This window comes from Bombina bombina, chromosome 2 (assembly GCF_027579735.1).
Source record: "Bombina bombina isolate aBomBom1 chromosome 2, aBomBom1.pri, whole genome shotgun sequence".
NCBI classification, from domain to species: Eukaryota; Metazoa; Chordata; class Amphibia; order Anura; family Bombinatoridae; genus Bombina; species Bombina bombina.
Genome location: NC_069500.1, coordinates 665,244,679 through 665,264,760, shown reverse-complemented (window position 1 = coordinate 665,264,760; position 20,082 = coordinate 665,244,679). Strand labels below are relative to the sequence as shown.

Sequence of the window (20,082 nt, the reverse complement as noted above, 5' to 3'; positions counted from 1 at the left end):
ATTGTTCCAAAGAAGGAAGGTACTTTCAGACCAGTTCTGGATTTAAAAGCTCTGAACATGTTTGTCAGAATCCCTACTTTCAAAATGGAAACTATTCTGACTATTCTACCTAAAATTGGTATTGGCTCTCTTCACTCTGTATCAAAGTTCTGGGTCTCATAATTGCAGCTTCAGATGCAATTCCATATGCTTGATTTCACGAGTCCTCATTGTCAGTGGTGCAGGGGTCATACTCTGCTATCTCAAAGATTTTTCTGGATCACAATACAAGTCTCGTTCTCTCTTTCGTTCTCTCTTTCGTTCTCTCTTTCGTTCTCTCTTTCGTTCTCTCTTTCGTTCTCTCTTTCGTTCTCTCTTTCGTTCTCTCTTTCGTTCTCTCTTTCGTTCTCTCTTTCGTTCTCTCTTTCGTTCTCTCTTTCGTTCTCTCTTTCGTTCTCTCTTTCGTTCTCTCTTTCGTTCTCTCTTTCGTTCTCTCTTTCGTTCTCTCTTTCGTTCTCTCTTTCGTTCTCTCTTTCGTTCTCTCTTTCGTTCTCTCTTTCGTTCTCTCTTTCGTTCTCTCTTTCGTTCTCTCTTTCGTTCTCTCTTTCGTTCTCTCTTTCGTTCTCTCTTTCGTTCTCTCTTTCGTTCTCTCTTTCGTTCTCTCTTTCGTTCTCTTCCCCCCCCCCCCCCCAATTCCTGGCAAGTTTTTGCTGTTCATATTCCAGGAGTGAACTGGAAAACAGATTTTCTTAGGTCAGTTTCTGCATCCAGGGGAATGGTCTGTTCATCAGGATGTGTTCAATCAGATTGTGGATCTTTGGGTTCTCCCAGAGATAGATCTGATGGCTTCTCATTTGAACAAACTTTTGCGAGGTCCAGGGACCCTCAGGCAGAGTATGTGGATGCTCAGTTAGCTCATTGGTCATTTCAGCTTTCTTATCTTTTTCCCCCTCTTGGATCTTCTTCCTAGAGTGATTTCCATGATAAGGTTAGAGAAATAGTCAGTAATACTGATTGCTCCAGCTTTTTGTCTCAAGGACTTTTTTTTTTTTTTTTCTTCATCTGATTTTGTCTGTTGATTAAATCTTAAGTGCATTGGGAAATAATGAATTTCTTTCATGGTGGGGAGATTTATTTTTATATATATATATATATATATATATATATATATATATATATATATCTGACACTGTTGAATAAGGTCAAAGATGGCTTGGTCTGATTGGTTTAACATATTTGCTTCTCTAGAAGCCACATTTATCAGGGTTTATGGCCCATTTGTCAGAGCTAATTTTTGTTTAAATTTTTTTTTTCTCTACTTGCCTTTTACATGGTTGGTATGCTTTGGTACCCGTCTGTTTGGTATAAATACCAATCTTTGAGAATGTTAGAGAACGCTAAATTGAATTCCTGTGTCAATGTCTTCACACCTCTAGGAGACTGGTTCTCCTCCCAGAGGTCAGATGCTGTAAAAACCCACTAGTACTGAATGTCGTAAAATTTATTTTAAAATCATATTCTATGCAAATATAAAACTGCTTTTTTTTTGTTTTAATAAATTTCCTTTAAATTGACATAACTAAAATATTATGTGGAAATATGTTCCTATCCACCAATAGAGCTAATTGTCCTTCAATGAAAACTTTTAACATGTTGATTCTCAATATGCATTCATATGGGTTTTAAAATATATTTAGAGCCTCTATTCTGAAAGATTTAAACTCATTGAGTATTCAGTAGATATTCATGAAAATGCCCTCATTATTGCAGCATGCATGTAAGTTTTCTAAATCTTAATCAAGATTGCATCATACTGAAAAGTGCTAAAGATATAAAGCAAATTGATTTTTTTTTTTTTTTTTTTTTAACCACAGGGCTATATTTATCTCAAAACAGGTACTCAACAAGGCTGAAAACAGCAAAAATATATGTTTAATGTAATCAAAGGAAACTGCTTTACCAACCGAGTGGGGGATTTTTTTTTTTTAAACTTTTATTGTTGATCGGGAATGCTTACAATAAGCACAACAGTTTCATTTTATTATAGTGGTTATTTAAAAAGAAAAAGTTTGACTTTAGTGGAGAGACCTTGAGGTGCCTCATTGCAGTTGAGAGAGCTTTTAAGTTGCATGTTAATAAACACATTACATGAATTGTCAAGCCAAATGGAGATCACACACACTAGCATTCAGCTGGAGAAAACAGCAAGCTTCTAAAATCTAAGCCAGGTCCCAGAAACATTAGCACCCCAGATGTTTTGGAACCACATTTCCCAAGAGGCTCAGACACTCTTTAGGCTGGCTGAGAATCATGAGAAATGTAGTTCTGAAACATCTTGGGAGCCATGGTTGCTGATCTAAGCTGTCTCATCCTTTTATGTAGATGGATTTTAGTGGATATTTGAGGTGGACTTGTGCTACATTCACTAGTGTGAGCATTGATTTAAGGCCATCTATTGGATTGTATTCAAGTGCTGTCAAGAAGTCACTTTACTGGGCCTTGTACAGTTATTGGCCAACATTTAGTTGAATGATCCTTCTTTTTTTATGTGGGCAATAAATGTTAACATTGATAAGTTGCCAATTGCATGTTGGTTTTATATTGCAGATACTGCTTATAATATTTAAACAGAGAGAACCTATTTGTAACAGCTATGCAATTTTTCTCCATGTATCTGGTTCAGCTCATCAGGCATATCTAGTATTTTATTGCAACTTTGAAGCTACATTGTCAAATGTGACCTTCATGATTACATTTTAATAAACACATTTAGAACCCTTGTTTGCAGTCCTTCTTTAATCGGCTAAATCTAAGATGATCAAGGGTATTGTAATATCCTTGGGTTTTTTTTTCTAATGCATTTGCAGAACTAGAAATGTATGGATGCCTATTTTCCTTCCAAAATGTTTAGTTAAAGCTGTTGATGTGAAGATTTTTTTTTTCTCTCCCCTTTTGCAATACAATGGAGCTTTCAGAGAACCTTGTTTTCCCAGTGGATGGCTGAGGGCTTTGTGTTGGAGGGTGTGCCTGTTGGCAGGGTTTGCTGATGCAGACAGACTGGCTAGTGATTAAAGGTCATTAGACTTTGGAATCAAGCAAGCAAAATCTGGTCTGTCCTCTCCACACAAGGACAACTCCCTGGAGAGCTGAAGGATTTTGAAATCCTATTCTTGCATCAGGTTAAATGAATTACATTTTTTTTAAAAACATTGGTAGATGCAAACCTTCTGCTAAATTTCAAATAACATTATTTTAGTAAGCAGTTATTTAAATGTGAGTTATCTTTTTGAGCATTGTTTGTTCATCCATCCTATTTGTTAGCTTAAAAAATGTTTTGCTCCAGAGATAAGTTGAAATGGTTAATTAATTTTATGAGGCATTCTCCTAAACAAGTATCAGATGATACATTTTAGTGTTTTGGGTATTTTTTATTTAGCAATGTGCTGTAAAGCTGAATTTGTCTGTAGCCATATTGTGGCTGTGTTTTCTGAGTTAAAATGGTTGCTTCTAAAAGCTCAGAGGACCAGGTCTGCACTGTGAGTCTTAAAGCTTCTGTGACGCAGAGGCGTCTATCTCTTGAATGTGTGATTAGAAGGAAAAAAAAAGAGCCTTGGCTTGCTTGGCTGAGATGAAAGGACTAAGCTTGGGGGATGGGTAGAGAAACTGGATGATCTGCTTTTCTGTGAAGTGCTTTGAATGCAGGAGTCATCTGCACCATGGAAAAATTTGCTTTGAGATATAATGGACTGTGCTGAAGAGGCTTGGGGTAGGGCTTCCGTTGCTGTTGTAATTTGATCCAGAGCAGATAGGAAAACCTTTTCCACACAATCCTGCCTTGTGCTCTGAAATAAGAGCTTTAAGTATCTTGATTGCTGCAGCTCAGTTAAAAAAAAAAAAATCTTGCTCACGTTGATGGTGGGGAAAAAAGACAAGCTTTAGTTATAGGTAAATATGTATTATCATTTTTTTTTCAACCTTCCATAGCACAGGTTTTATTGTAGCAGACTGAGTTTCATTCCTGTCAGTCAGTTCATGATGCAAAGCCCTTCTTCTGTTCATACTGTGCAGTCAGTACTTCAATACCACATCATTACATGGACTGGACAGAGCAATAATTTACTTGTGTATTGTCCAAGCAAAGCTATTATAGGGTATAATTTAAACATGTTTGGAACTGGTGGAAATCCAGCAGTCATGCTATAAACTGGCTGTAGTTCTGGGCTTAAAATCCTACGCTCTACCATCAAATATATAGTTAATTGAACCTACAAATAGATAACACATTTTTTTCCCCCTGTCTTCAAACATACAGCAGGGGGAGTGGATGCTGTAGGCAAAGTGAAGACTTGTCACCACTAGAACATTTTCTAAACATGCTGCAATATAGAGAGAAGTATACCCAGTTTAAAGCTAGCCTGCTGCTTGGCTTACTGTCACATGGCTAAAAGATACAGATCAGGGAAGTAGTGTGTCACAAGACAAAGCTACCATAGCTCAGCTGAAGTGGAAACATTTTTTTTCCTTTTTAGATGAATAAGATTTGTAAAGACAGGAATTGTTACTCTTTTTTTTATTATTATTTTTTTTTGTAGCAATTTTTTATCCCTAATACTCAATTCTAAATGTTTTATATTATAGACCTGAAGTGTGTGTAGATATATAGATGTGTGTGTGTATATACATTTACCTACTAAAATAAAAGCTTTCATTACTATTTTTTCTGTGTGTAAAGTTTAACTTTAAAGAAAAATGATTAGAGTTCAAAGGTGGATAATTTAATTGTCTGTTACAGTACATAGTTCATAACAAGATCTAGGTTACTGGATTATAGACACTAATACTATTATGTTAACTAGTACCAAATTACTGCAGAGCAAAGTCCTGAAAATATTGGTTACTACATTTTGTCATCTGTATAGAGTGGTCTATTGTCTTGTGGGTGTGTTTTTTGTTGTTGTCAATATTAACTCCATTCTGTTCTAAAACTATCATGGATATTCTTTGTTACAGATATTTCCTGATGCAAAAACTATAAACTATCCTAAGACCATGGAGGTTCTTCAGTGTGATGGCTGTGACTTTAGAGCTCAGTGTTACGATGATTTAAAAGCTCACATTCAGGATGTTCATACCGTGTTTCTGCAGCCAACAGATGTCACTGAGGAAGGTAGTGTCCAAGTCCGATCTGGAGATGTGCATTCTAGCAGTCAGCCAGAAAATGCATTTTCAACTGTAAAGGATGAATTTGTATCATCAGAAGGAACCCCTGGTAGGTCATATTGTCTGTGTTTGTGTTTTTTTTTTTATTTTTATTTTAATTGTCTGTAAGACTTGTCTGTAATATATGCTTGGGTATGTATAATCAAATGTATTGACAATATTCAGGAAACTGTTTTTAATCTGGGTATATAATGTGTGTGTGTGTGTGTGTGTGTGAGATTTATATTTATGTAATCCTGGTCCTAATCTGTTTCTTGTTTTATTTCTCTCTCTTAGGGCATAGTACTCCTCAAAGTTCAAGTGGGTCTTACTATGGCCATAGTCCAAGTTTTTATGGTCATTCTGCTCCTGCCAATTCCAAGCCAACCAACAAATTTTTCCAGTGTAAATTCTGTGTTCGTTATTTTAGATCTAAATATCTTCTTGTAGAGCATACCAAAAAGGTTCATGGACATGGTGGCTCTTTACCAGTTGCATCGGCCAACTATAACATCATGATGCATGATGGATTTGGAAAGGTGTTCTCTTGTCAGTTTTGCACTTACAAGTCTCCCAGACGAGCAAGAATAATTAAGCATCAGAAAATGTACCACAAGAGTAGCCTAAAAGAAAGCTCATCTCAGTTGGGTCCTCAGGCTGCCCCTCCACCTGTACCTATCCAAGAAACCTGTAAAGAACTACCTGCAGAAGTAGTTGAACGAAGTATCCTTGAATCAATGGTAAAACCACTAACAAAGTCTAGGGGGAACTTTTGTTGTGAATGGTGTACCTACCAGACACCAAGGCGAGAGCGTTGGTGTGACCACATGATGAAAAAACACCGTGGGATGGTCAAGATACTATCCAGTTTAAGACAAGATGGAATGAATATGCCTGATCTACAAAATAAAAATCCACAGAGTTCCAGTCCTAGTACAAGCTTTGTCCCACTACATATGGTAACTCATGACATTCCTAGTCCTAATATGTCCAATTTTAGGGGCCCTGCAAACAACACTCTTCCTAGAGGCAATGCAGCTGCTAAATATTCACCTATGTCATATGCTCCGTTAAAGCCCAAACAACCTTTAAATGCAGGCCTTATGGGTATGGATGACAGGTCCCCTTATGGAATTCCAGAAAATTCCAGTTCAATTGCTGATCTAGATGACAGCAGTTTGCTAAATTATTCCAGCTCTGATGAAGAGTATTTGGACATGGATGGTGAAAATATCTTTAATCCAATGGATCCGCATGGGTCTGAGCTGCATGGAGAAGGCTTATTAGGACCTGACAACAAATTACTAGAAACAAAGGGCATTCCCTTTAGAAGGTACATGAATCGCTTTCAATGTCCTTTTTGTCCATTTCTCACAATGCACAGACGCAGTATATCTCGTCACATTGAAAATATTCATCTGTCTGGAAAGACTGCTGTTTACAAGTGTGATGAATGTCCTTTTTCTTGCAAAAGTCCTTTAAAATTTGGTGCACACAAACAGTGTCATAGCGGTGCATCACCTGATTGGGATGCTCTTGCAGTACTGAATGAAACCATGAGCTCCACTTTCAATGAAACTTATGATAGTAACAATATGAATGGCAGAAAATCTGGAGGTGCTTTAGAGTCTTCCCAGCAGAACCCATATAAATGCACTATGTGCAACTACTCTACAACAACTCTAAAAGGTCTTAGAGTTCATCAGCAGCATAAACATTCATTTTGTGACAACATGCCAAACAGTAACATGAACGTTCTAAGAACAACGGATAGTGAAGATGATCCAAATTCTAGCACAGTAAGGAAGAGTCAAACGTCAATTTTAGGATTATCTTCCAAAAATAATTTTGTAGCAAAAGTTGCACGTAAGAACTCAAATGATTTTCCTTTAGATTTGTCACCTGTAAAAAAGAGAACTAGAATTGATGAGATAGCAAGCAACCTGCAGAGCAAAATTAACCAAAATAAACAACAGGAGGATGCCATCATAAATGTGGAAGATGATGAAGATGATGAGGAGAATGAAGTAGAGATTGAGGTGGAACTGGATAAAGAGGAGGAATCTTCTGAGCAGATAGAGACAGGAGATCCATATGGTATCCAACAAATGTGGAATAGAGATTCTAATATCTGTCAAAAGAATATGAACTTCAAGAATTTGCAGAATTCTTATTCAGCAACCAATGGGGCAGAAATTGAGTTGACTTTGTCAGATGATGAAGAGGATTTCTACTATCAGTCAATGGGAATAAAGGAGCAAGACTCAAACGCATCCATGTCTTGCAACCAATCAAGTATGTATATTGAAAATGACCAAAACAATGAAAATTCTGAATATAGTGAAGAATCAGGAAGATTATACTATTGTAAGCACTGTGATTTTAGCAACAAATCTGCCAGAAGTGTCAGCACTCATTATCAACGAATGCATCCATATATTAAATTCAGTTTTAGATATATATTGGATCCTAATGACCACAGTGCAGTATACAGATGTCTTGAATGCTACATTGACTATAATAACTTTGAAGATCTGCAGCAGCATTATGCAGAGCATCATCCAGAAGCAATGAATGTTCTTAATTTTGACCAGTCAGACCTAATATATAGATGCCGCTTTTGCTCTTACACAAGTCCGAATGTTCGAAGCCTTATGCCACACTACCAAAGAATGCATCCAACAGTCAAAATCAATAATGCAATGATTTTCTCAAGCTATGTTGTTGAACGTCAAGAAGAGATGAGTTCACGTCAAGAAGAGATGAGTTCTGAATCACAAACTTTAAGAGAAATCTTGAATTCTGCCCCTAAAAATGTGGTAACATCCACACCAACAGGTCCAGACACCAATGCATCTTCCTCATTTAATAAAAATGCATCAAAATCATTTTCTACAGAAAGTGAAAATCAGAAAAGTTCTTCAGTTAATAATGTAGTTGTTTATGACTGTGAAGCATGTACATTTGCAAGCCCGAACATGCATTCTGTTCTAGTTCACTATCAGAAAAAGCATCCAGAGCAGAAAGCTTCTTATTATAGAATTCAGAAAGCAATGCGACTTGTGTCTGTAGATAGTGCTTCTGCCATTTCACAAATGGCATTTGATGGCGGTACTTCATTAACACCAAAGCCTTCCAATGTGACATCACCTGCCGCAGATGCTAATCCTGAACTGTACTACTGTAAACACTGCACATACAGCAATCGCTCAGTAGTTGGTGTACTGGTTCATTATCAGAAAAGACATCCTGAAATTAAGGTTACCGCAAAGTATATCCGTCAGGCACCTCCAACTTCGGCTGCCATGAGAAATGCAGACACTCCACAAAGCACTCCAGCCAAACCACCCACTGCTTCACAGAATTCAAAGAAGAGCAAAGCACGATCCCAGGAGAATGAAATGTTCTTTTGTCAGCACTGTGATTATGGAAATCAGACTGTTAAAGGCGTTCTTATCCATTATCAAAAGAAACACAGAGACTTTAAAGCAAATGCAGATATGGTTAGGCAACACACAGCTACTATCAGGAGCCTTTGTGAACAAGGACAAAAGAAACCTGCATCAAACATGCAGTCTCCGCCTTCTTCCAATGAACTTGATAAAACAAAACTAAGAAGTCTGAGGTGTAGACAGTGTTCATATTCAACGCCTTATGTTTATACACTAAGAAAGCACATGAAAAAAGATCATCCTAGTTTGAAAGCCACTGTCACTGATATTTTGCAATGGGCCTTTTTAGATGGATTTATAGAAGCTGGCTATCACTGTGAGTGGTGTATTTATTCACATCCTGAACCAAGTGGTTTACTTGATCATTACCAAAGAAGACATCCTGAGCATTATGTAGATTACACCTACATGGCTACTAAGCTATGTGCAGGTTTAGATTTGTCGTCCTCATCCCAAGAATTAAAAATCTATAATTGTAGACACTGTACCTTTGATGCACAATCTATTTGGGATATTACAAATCACTACCAAGCTTTTCATCCATGGGCTATGAAAGGTGATGAATCTGTCCTCCTCGATATCATAAGGGAAAAAGATGCTCCAGAGAAAAATATTTCAGAAGAGACCACTTCTTCACAAATTAAATCTGTTCACAAGACTGTTGCAAGTACAGAGGTACTAATAGAGGCTAGTGAAGAGTCTGTTTATTCCCAAGAGAAACCTTTACAAACAGCTGTAAACAACTCTGCAGTAGCATCTTCACCATATCAATGCACAGTTTGCCTATCTGAATACAACAATTTGCATGGCCTTCTAACCCATTATGGTAAGAAACATCCTGGTATGAAAGTCAAGGCTGCAGATTTTGCTCAAGATGTAGACATTAATCCAGGAGCTGTGTATAAATGTAGGCATTGTCCTTATATCAACACACGAATCCATGGTGTTCTTACTCATTATCAAAAGAGACATCCTTCCATAAAAGTTACTGCTGAGGATTTTGTTCATGATGTGGTACCACACTCTGAAGTAGCTCCCAATGAAGCTGAAGATAATAGTCGTATTTTTAAGCAAGGATATGGTGCTTACAGGTGCAAAATATGTCCCTATACTCATGGCACACTTGAAAAATTAAAAATACATTATGAAAAATATCATGAACAGCCAGAGCCTGATATTCTGTCAGAGACCTATCCAAAAGATGCATCTCCTATGGAACAAGATACCCTCTCAGATGAAACATCTCAAATGTTTGATGATGAAGAACCTGGTGAAGTTAGGGAAACAAAGAGTTATTCACGGAAGCATCTGAACTCCCATACTGTGTTCAAGTGTCAGTTATGTAAATACTTCTGTTCTACCAGAAAAGGCATAGCCAGGCATTACCGCATTAAACATAACAATGTACGGGCTCAGCCAGAAGGAAAAAACAACCTTTTCAAATGTGCACTATGTAATTATACCAATGCAATTCGCAAAGGCCTTGCCGCTCACTACCAAAAGCGGCATGATATTGATGCCTATTATACCCATTGTCTAGCAGCATCTAAAACAGTTAGTGACAAGCCAACCAAAGTTGTAGTTCCTACCCCAACAAAAGATTATTCACCAGAATTAAGTGATGAACTGAAGAAAGCAGTAGAAAGAAAAAAATGTTCTCTCTGTTCATTCCAATCCTACAGCAAAAAAGGTATTGTTTCCCATTATATGAAACGCCATCCTGGGGTTATCCCTAAAAAGCAAAATGCTAGCAAGCTAGGTGATTACTTCATACCGGTGTATGCTGAGGACAATGAACTTCAAGGCTCTGCTGGGGAAAAAGATGAAACTGAGACAGCAGATGTAGAACTAGAGTCCAATGAAACAGAATTGCTTCCTTTTAGATGTATTAAGTGTTTCAAGCTCTCATTTAGTACTGCTGAACTCCTGTGCATGCATTACACAGACCATCATACCAAGGATATAAAGAGGGACTTCTCCATATTGGGTACAACTGGCACACGCTCCTACACTACAACCTATCAGTGCAAGCATTGCAGTTGCAAACTGAGTAGCCTGGCTGAACTAACATCACACTTAATATGTCACAATGAGGACTTCCAGAAGAAAGCTAAGCGTCAAGAAAGGAGGAAACAACTTTTGAACAAACAAAAAAATCTTGAGAATGCCATAAACAAACAAGAAAGGGTAAGCGTTTTTTTTTGTTACCTTCTAAACCATAGCATGCATATTTTGTTTACACCTATAGAAAAAAATCCAGTTTGTTACAGAGGGGTGTCAAACAGTTTCAGTTGAGGACTACATTAAGGTTACAACAATGTAGTTTTAGTTATGTGTATACATACATACATACATACATACATACATACATACATACATACATACATACATACATACATACATTCATTCAGCTCTGGAAAAAATTGAGACCACTGGAAATAATTTTTTTCCGGTTTTACTATTTATAGGTAGTAAAACATTTTTGTTTTCAATCAATAAACTACTGATGACATTTCTCCCAGATAAAAATATTGTCATTTAGAGCATTTATTTGCATAAAATGATAGCTGGTCAACATAACAAAGACGCAGTGTTTTCTGACCTCGAATAATGCAATTAAAATGAGTTAATGTTCATTTTTAAACACAGTACTAATGTTTTAACTTGGCAAAAGTTCAGAAATCCAATATTTGGAATAAGCCTGATTTTTCAATTACAGCTTTCAGGTGTCTTGGTATAATCTCCACCAGTCTTTCACATTGCTGTTGGGTAAACTTATGCCACTCCTGGCACAAAAGTTCATGTTCCTCTAGATCACATTCTAGAAGTTTTCAATGGGGATCGGGTCTGGAGATTGGTCTGGCCATGACAGTGTCTTAATCTGGTGGTCCGCCATCTGCACCTTGATTTGACCTAGCTGTGTGACATATATCATTGTCCTGCTGGAAAAAAACATTCCTTAGAGTTGGGGAACATTGTCGGAGCAGAAAAAAACAAGTTTTGTTCCAGGATAATCTTGTACGTGACTGGATTCATGCATCCTTCACAAAGATAGATCTGCCTGATTTCAGCCTTGCTGAAGCATGCCCAGATCTTTACATATTTTCCACAAAATTTCACGGTGGGTGCGATACACACTGTGGCTTTTAGGCCTCTCTAGGTCTCTGTCTAACCATTAGACACCCAGGTATTAGACAAAGCTCAAAATTGGACTCATCAGAGATTACCTATAGTTATCTTTGTGAAGGACGCATGAATCAAGCCATGTACAAGGTTATGCTGGAAGAAAACATGCTTCCTTCTGTCGACATTTTGCTAGGACTGTTAGAAACATTTTTTCTTCATCGATGCTACCCAGAAATGATCCCATTGGATCAATTGGGGATTGTGGACTTATGCTGAGGATTTGCTGGTGCCGGACCTCTTCTCAGAGTTTTCTTACTTAAAGGAATAGTCTAGTCAAAATTAAAATTTTCATGATTCAGATAGAAAGTTGCTTAAAATGTCATGCTCTAATTTTACTCCATGTAAGCATAGGAGTCAGCCTATTTTAGGTTCAACACCTGGGTATCGCTTTTTGATTGGTGTCTAAATGTATCAGCAAGCGCTACCCAGGTTCTGAACTACAAATAGGCCTGCTCCTATGCTTACATTCAAATAAAGATACAGAGAGAACGAAGACAAATTGTTCATAGAAGTAAATTAGAAAGTTGCTTAAAATTGCATGCTCTATCTGAATCATGAACGTTTAATTTTGACTACACTATCCCTTTAAAGGGACAGTAAATGCCTTGAGATTTTTTTAATATATAAAATGTTTGTTATACATAATAAAACAACTTTTCAATATACTTTTAATTTTTTATTTTGCCCCTTTTTTCATGTAACTGAGCTCTGAAAATTGAGCAAGTTCAGATAACTGCAAAACAATGTATTGTATACTGATGACATGACAGTGGCTAGCCTTCGTGTCTGTGCACTAAAAGCCTATATATATATATATATATATATATATATATATATACACATAATACAGCGCTACAAAAAAAGATAGGAGTACCAGTGTGTCCTGAGATGACAGGTCTCCCAGGATATCCCAAATACACCTGTCCAGTGTTTTTGTCTAGGGAGAAATGTTAGTCTTTTGCTTGCAGCCTGATCCCAAAAGTGAAAACAGGAAAACCTCCAACAGGAATCTGGAACAGAAGAGGGAAGGGCGCACAGCAAAAAAGAGACGACCTGGTGTAGTATGTCAAATGTACTTGGTGCTAGTTAGCAGAAAAAAGCCAAATGGAAACTCACGTTTTTCCACCTCAACTCCTATGAGGAATGGATACAGTTCTGTGTGGTTCGTAACCACTGGAGAAGGCAATTCAATCCCCTTGTCCCTTGCAGCATAGGTTCCCCTCCTTAGACTCTGTTCTCACCTCCCCAGCAGAAGATGAACCACTTTGAAAGGTGAATCTGTGAATCTATATTGAGGGGTCTGTAATGACTTTTGTGGGAAGAGATATGCACTATATACCTGCACACCAACGTAATTCAAAAAACAAGTGATTTTATTAAATTAAAAAGGCTCTCATGAGTCCGTTTGTGCAATAATAAAAAACATGAATACTTTGACATAAAATTGGCCAAATATTAAAATTGTATGTCACAATATGATGTCAGTCACCAGGTATAAATAGTAGTCTGGTGTTCAGCAAAAAAACCCTCCAAATGCCGTTGGAGCTATGTAAAAAAGCGCTGTAGCACTTCTGTTTAATTTTCGGCTAGTGAGGGGTTGTGTGGCCTGACTCGTTTTGCGACGCGATTGGTCGCTTCATCAGAAGTAGGGTACGCCCCCCTTAAGCCTCCTATTTATAGTACAATAGTGTCATGGCCCATCCCTGTCCCAAAAACTCCATCTTTGTTTTGGGCAGGATAAGCATGCTTGATATATAGAAAATTGCTTATCTAAGGGCATTCTCCTATAATCTGAAAAACGATATTTGGTTCCCAATATTAGGAATTAATCCCTTCACTAGTTTTTCACCTTTATTTTGCATAATTTAGAAGTACTTATATGCTTTTTTTCTTCTGGTTTAAAAACGGGCTTAAAAATGTCTTTATCTTATAAGCCTAACTATTATATTTTACATTAAAAGTGTACTTCACATAAAAGTATGACCCTTTTGTTATACATATTAATCGGATCTTCAACTCCACCTAAAAAAAAGTCAATATGTAGTACATAGTACATTCACTCTATGTGCATATATGCACCCCTATGTATACATATGTATTTGCAAATATCCATATGTACTCTAGAATTTTTACAAGTGCTCAATATTAATACTTCACACCTGTACATAGATACCTTAGGTTAGAGCTTTCCAAACTTTTCATGTTGGTGACACACTTTTTAGACCTACATCATTTCGCGACACAGTAATTAATTCAGTTGTACTAGCAAAAAGGAGGTTAAACTAACTTGTTTTAAGAGATACGGACACATACATACATTATATAATAATGATATTTACAAGTAACAGTATGTATGTGCAAGAATTAAAAAAAAGTTTAATAACACCAATAGCTACTTACTATTTTAATGTGATGTATGAGGTTGATGGGATGAACACAATTTCTGAATATTTGGTGGAATATTAGATAAAGACACTCACATTTCATCATAAAGCATTTTTAAGTTTCCACTTCCTATCCATATATCTAGAGCTAGAGCAGCAATGCACTACTGGGAGCTAGTTGCAAAAAACCCCACTGACTTCTGACTTCAGCTCAGCATTTAAACTGCCTCCCTCAGAGCTGGGTGAGTCCGATTGACTACTGCTCACGCTGCAAACACACTGCTGTCCCACTCACTGACTACTCATGCAGTCACGAGCCAATTAAGGAGACTACATGTGCAGTCAGGAGCCAATGTGCCGCCAAAGCCGCCAATGGGAATAGTTTCATTTCCCACTGAGCTGCGCCAATTGGTTAAGATGATCTGTGACCCACAAGGTATCAATCATGTGTCAATCATGTGAATTGCGTAGCAGGCAGGTGGAAAGTCAGAAACCAAAAAAATAAATAAATTTGAAAAAATTTGTGCTGAAGCAGGGACACACCTACACACTGCTGCCGACACACTAGTGTGTCCCGACACACAGTTTGGAAAGCACTGCCTTAGGTATTAATCCTTATAGTGGCCAAAAACGCACACTTTGTGAGTATATGCACATACATGCACACCTATCTGTATGTGCAGGTCACACATATATACCCATGTGTGTGTATATATATATATATATCCCCCCCCCCACTTTTAGGATCTTTATATGTACAGAAAAAATATGCACCCTCTATTAATAATAATTTGTGTGGTGCATGTGCATATATAGATATGTGACTGCATCCAATTATAAAAAAGCAGCCAGATCTATGTCCTTATTCAGACCCTGTGGATCCAAGCTTTTTAGAGCATGGATCCAAAAAGTCTCCCTTTTCTTAAGTTCTAGCAGCCTGCTACCACCTCTGTCCCACCTGTACCTGCTCTAATGCTTTAATAAAAAACTGAGATGGGTCACTTTTGTGTGTGTTTTTAAAGTGTCTTATCAATGGGGTCTTCAACATCCCTTCCTCTATGTTCTGTATATGTTCTAAGCACCTAACTTTCAAAATCCTTTTGGTCCTTCCTATATACCTTAACGGGGTCTGACATATACACTCTATCATATATACGACATGATACGATTTACAATTGAGTTTCCCTTTTATGTTGTAAATCCTACCTTTCTCATCTTTATCAATAACTTTGTTGTAGTCTTTTGAATAATGTGTGTGACTACAGCACACACAATTTTTCCTAAAGCATTTAAAGAAACTCTGTAATTGTGTTAACCCCATGTTTTTCTTAACCCTACTGAGTTCCCTAATTATACTAGGTTCTTAATACATCTGTTTTTCTTGAAAATTATCTCTGGATATTTATAGTGGTGGAATTTGGCTATTGAAGAATAATTTGAGTAAAAATTCAGTTAATTTGTTTTAAAACAAAATCACAACTTGGTTGATATGATATTCTGTAGCAACACAACATAAATGTCTTGTTAATTACAAGGTGTTAACTATTTTTCATACTATGTGCTACAGGTTCTGCAACAGAGGAGACATGGGATGAGCACGATTTTATTTTATTGCTAATTTTGAACTGCGAAATTTGTGCAGTAAGATTGTCTGTCATATAAAGCTAGATTAAAAAAAAGACACCCAAAACATTGTAGTGTCTCCATTAGCTACTCTGTTAATTTAATTTCAGAGCTCTGAGAGACTTGGATATATTTATCACGTTCTGTGGGTGGGTAGTGTGTAACTGCTTGTGCAGTTTCCGAAGTGATTACACAATAATATCCCCTTTTTTAAATTTGCTCATCCCATGCCTGCTAGTGTTCATCTTGAAGTTTATTTTTTTGAGGAATTTGGCTTCAAGGTGTGAACAACCATTTCACAGGTTTCAAATGTCTGCTTCTGATTGGGTAGTGGTATTTGTACAATCCTATTAGATTATTGGAATTAGATTTATCATTATGTCCACATTTAATCACTTTGCTATGCATTTGAGAGAAGCCTGAAACTATTTCTTTTAAAAACTGTAATGTAATCTTTACAATAACTCTTGTTACCATAAAGATGGAAGAATACAAAAAACAAACTGCAAACAAGATATTTTCTGACTGGGTTGATACTAAACACCAAACTGCTGAGATGATTTAAACACCAAACTAGTTACTACAGAGAATATATGAACAAATGGAGTCAGACAGGCTTCCTCTCTAAAAAAATGTTTTTTTTAATAAAGTGAACACCTAGTAAATCCTAAAAAATACATTCCGTCTTTCCAATATTAATATTTTCCCAGCATATTAACTCCCACACATATCTGTTTGATTTGTAATATCCCTTTACATGTTAGTTTTTAATTATTTTTGTATGTAATGTATTTATAATGCATGCACACAAAGTAGAGGTTTTCATATTTAGCTGGATAAAAGACTAGTGTGGAGAACCTGTATAATATAAAATGTATAGATTTGTGTTTTTAGATGTAACTTATGCATTTGATTTCTGATTATAGTTTGGAAATAGTCAAGATCTAACTCAGAAACAAGAAAAAGTAGTTGTGGGCTACAAGTGTAAGTTTTGTGTGGAAGTTCACCCAACACTTCGGGCTATCGCCAACCATCTTCGTAAACATATTCAGTATGGAAATGTGCCTCCAATTCCTCCTGACCAAAAGGTAAAATGTATACCTAAGTTGTGAGGTAATTCGAAGTGACTATGTGTAATCATATCAGGAGCCTTGATTTTTTTTTTAAATTTATTTTTTTATTATTTTTAACATAACAGCCTTTTGTTAAAGGAATGGTCTAGTCAAAATGAAACTTTCACGATTCAGAGCACGCAATTTTAAGCAACTTTCTAATTTACTCTTAAAATCAATCAAATTTTTTTCATTCTCTTGGTATATTTATTTAAATATAAACTTAGGAGCTGGCCAATTTTTAGTTCAGCACCTGGGCAGCTCTTGCTGATTGGTGGCTACATTTAGACACCAATCAGAAAGTGCTACCCAGGTGCTGAACCAAAAATGGGCCGGCTCCTATGCTTACATTCTTGCTTTTTCAAATAAAGATTCCAAGAGAACGAAGATAAATTGATAATAGGAGTAAATTAGAAAGTTGCTTAAAATTGCCTGCTCTGAATCATGAAAGTTTAATTTTGACTAGACTATTCCTTTAATATTCATGACGTTCTATGTTTTAATACAGGATAGTGAGCTTTCTTTCAGGATTATATATATTTAATGTCATGGAAATTTCAGATCACTTCTTTTTAGTAGAAACACATGTAATATATACATGTATGACTGGGGTTTGGCTAAATAATTAAAATATATTTTCTAAAATAGCATTACTTTAAAAATGCCTTGGAATCGAACATAATTTAGAAACATATTGGAGAAGATCAATATATTACTGGATGGCAAGGGAGCCACCACACAGAAATATTCTGGCTCCTAAATTTGAAACAAATTTTGTAATTTTTTGTATTGTTGCATTTTTAATATTTTTTATTTAATTTTGGCACATGCTTGAATAATTACGGTAGAGAAAATTGAGTGCTAATTGATATTTTTTTAATTTTATGAAGTTTGACAAAGAAGAAACCTCCATTCAAGATGGAAGTAATGAGCCTGACACCCTAGTGAAAGAAGAGACTTTGGAAGGCGAGTCAAAGGAATCCAAACAGGAAAATAAATCCAGGGTGGGAGGCTATCCATGTAAACAGTGTGATCGTGTTCTTATGTCCATGCAAGGTCTACGGTCCCATGAGAGGAGTCACTTGGCATTGGCAATGTTTACTCGAGAAGACAAATACAGCTGCCAGTATTGCTCTTTCGTCTCTGCCTTCAGGCACAAGTATGTTAAAAACAAAAAAAAATCTTATTTTTGAGTCTTTTAAAATGATTTATTTTTCACTTGTAATGTATGCAATTTTATTTTTAAATTTAACATTCTGGGTATAACAGGTTTGGATTGAATTCTTCCTCTACATAGAATTTTGTTTTCCCTTATTATTAATCCATGGTTATAGAAACCTGCAAGATATTTAGTTTCTACCAGCTCAGGGTAGAGTGTATACAAAATAACTAAACGTGACTCCTTGTCAATATCAGTATCACTCCTCTTATGCCACAGGACAAATTCTGCTTAATTTTTTTGTAATTTGTTTGTATGCACTCTATACAAAAACTAGATTTATTTTCCATTATTTACAGATGCTTTTTCATGCAAACATAGCTTCGGTGGCTATCAGTTATGCAGTTTTCTTGGAAATTCTAAGGGCTTGACTCTCTAAAGCTATCTGGTCTGGCAATATTCCATAAGATGGAATGTATACAAGATCACCTGTGCTAGTAAAATAACTATAATGCAACCTAAAACCTTTTGTCTAAAAACTAGAGAAATCCCTCTTTTTGGCTTGTTATATTGCAGGACAAACAATTCTATTGCAATGGGCTTGTCTTAATGGTTATACTACTGCTTTTAAAAGTCTCTTTGATGGACGTCTTAGGGTTTTTTCATTAAAGGGACAGTAAACACCATACTTGGTGTTTTAAAATGGTAGATAATCCCTTTATTACCCATTTACCCAGTTTTGCATAACCAACACAGTTATAATAATATACTTTTTACCTCTGTGATTACCTTGTATCTATGCCTCTGCAAACTGCCCCCTTATTTTAGTTCTTTTGACAGACTTGTATTTTTAGCCAATCAGTGCTGACTCCTAGGAGCTTCACGTGCCTGAGCTCAATGTTATCTATGTGAAACGCATGAACTAACGTCCTCTAGTGGTGAAAAACTGCAAAAATGCTTTAAGATTAGAGGCAGCCTTCAAGGTTTAAAAAATTAGCATATGAACCTCCTAGGTTTAGCTTTCAACTAAGAATACCAAGAGAACGCAAAATTGATAATAAAAGTAAATTGGAAAGTTGTTTAAAATTACATGCCCTATTTAAATAATGAAGTGTTTTGTTTTTTTACTTGACTGTCCGTTTAATTTGGCATTTTATTTGGTTCTTTTGTTTAGAGGTTTTAGGTGTGTTATGATATATTCTGATAGTGTACAAGGTTTTTTAAGGCTTTTTTTATTGGTGAGTCCACAACGTCCTCAATTACGGTTGGGAATATCACTCCTGGCCAGCAGGAGGAGGCAAAGAGCACCACAGCAAAGCTGTTAAGTATCACATCACTTCCCTTCCCACAAACCACAGTCATTCTCTTTGCCTTGGCGCATGGAGGTGGTGAAGTTTTGGTGTGTGAAGAAAATGGATTTCTTTCAAGCTACAAGCGAGAATTTAACTATTATAGAAAGCCAGATTAGGTTTACTCTGTTCTTTGCTTTCAAGGTTTGGGTCTAGCCATAGTCCACGTTAATCTCTTCAGTAGAGTAGTGGTGGCTTTAAAGCAGTTAGGAACTTGTGAGGTGGGCCTTTCTGCTTGTTCCTTACCTTATTGCTGCCCTAGTATAGAAAGCCAGAGTAGGTTTACTTTGTTCTTTCTTTTCAACACAGGTCTCTGTAAGGAGTGGCGTCCTTTCATACTGTGTGCTGTCCTCCTGCCAGACAGCTAGATGCAGGTAAGTGCCATTTTGTCTTATAGAGCTGCTTGTGGGACACAGTATTTCCTTAGCAAGGATATCTTAAGGGCAGGGTGCAGGTGTGTGTGTATATATGTATATATGTATGTATATATGTATGTATATATATATATATATATATATATATATAGGTCCAGGGATCCTCAGGCGTAGATGGTGGATGTGTTAGCAGTTCCTTTGTTTTACCAACCTGCTTTCATTTTTCCGCCTCTAGTTCTTCTTCCAAGGGTGAACTCCAAGATCA

General features: G+C 36.6%; 1 protein-coding gene across 1 annotated transcript in view; it reads left to right on the top strand.

The window, feature by feature from the left end:
- ZNF462 (zinc finger protein 462) overlaps positions 1-20,082 on the top strand; it is a 144,171-nt gene that overhangs the window by 72,403 nt on the left and 51,686 nt on the right. Inside the window, exons 2-5 of the mRNA XM_053702611.1 lie at positions 4,990-5,248; positions 5,476-10,817; positions 16,750-16,911; positions 17,826-18,094. Of these exons, the coding sequence (XP_053558586.1) occupies positions 5,029-5,248; positions 5,476-10,817; positions 16,750-16,911; positions 17,826-18,094 (5,993 nt within the window). The 5' untranslated portion in view covers positions 4,990-5,028. The remainder of the gene's footprint in view (positions 1-4,989; positions 5,249-5,475; positions 10,818-16,749; positions 16,912-17,825; positions 18,095-20,082) is intronic.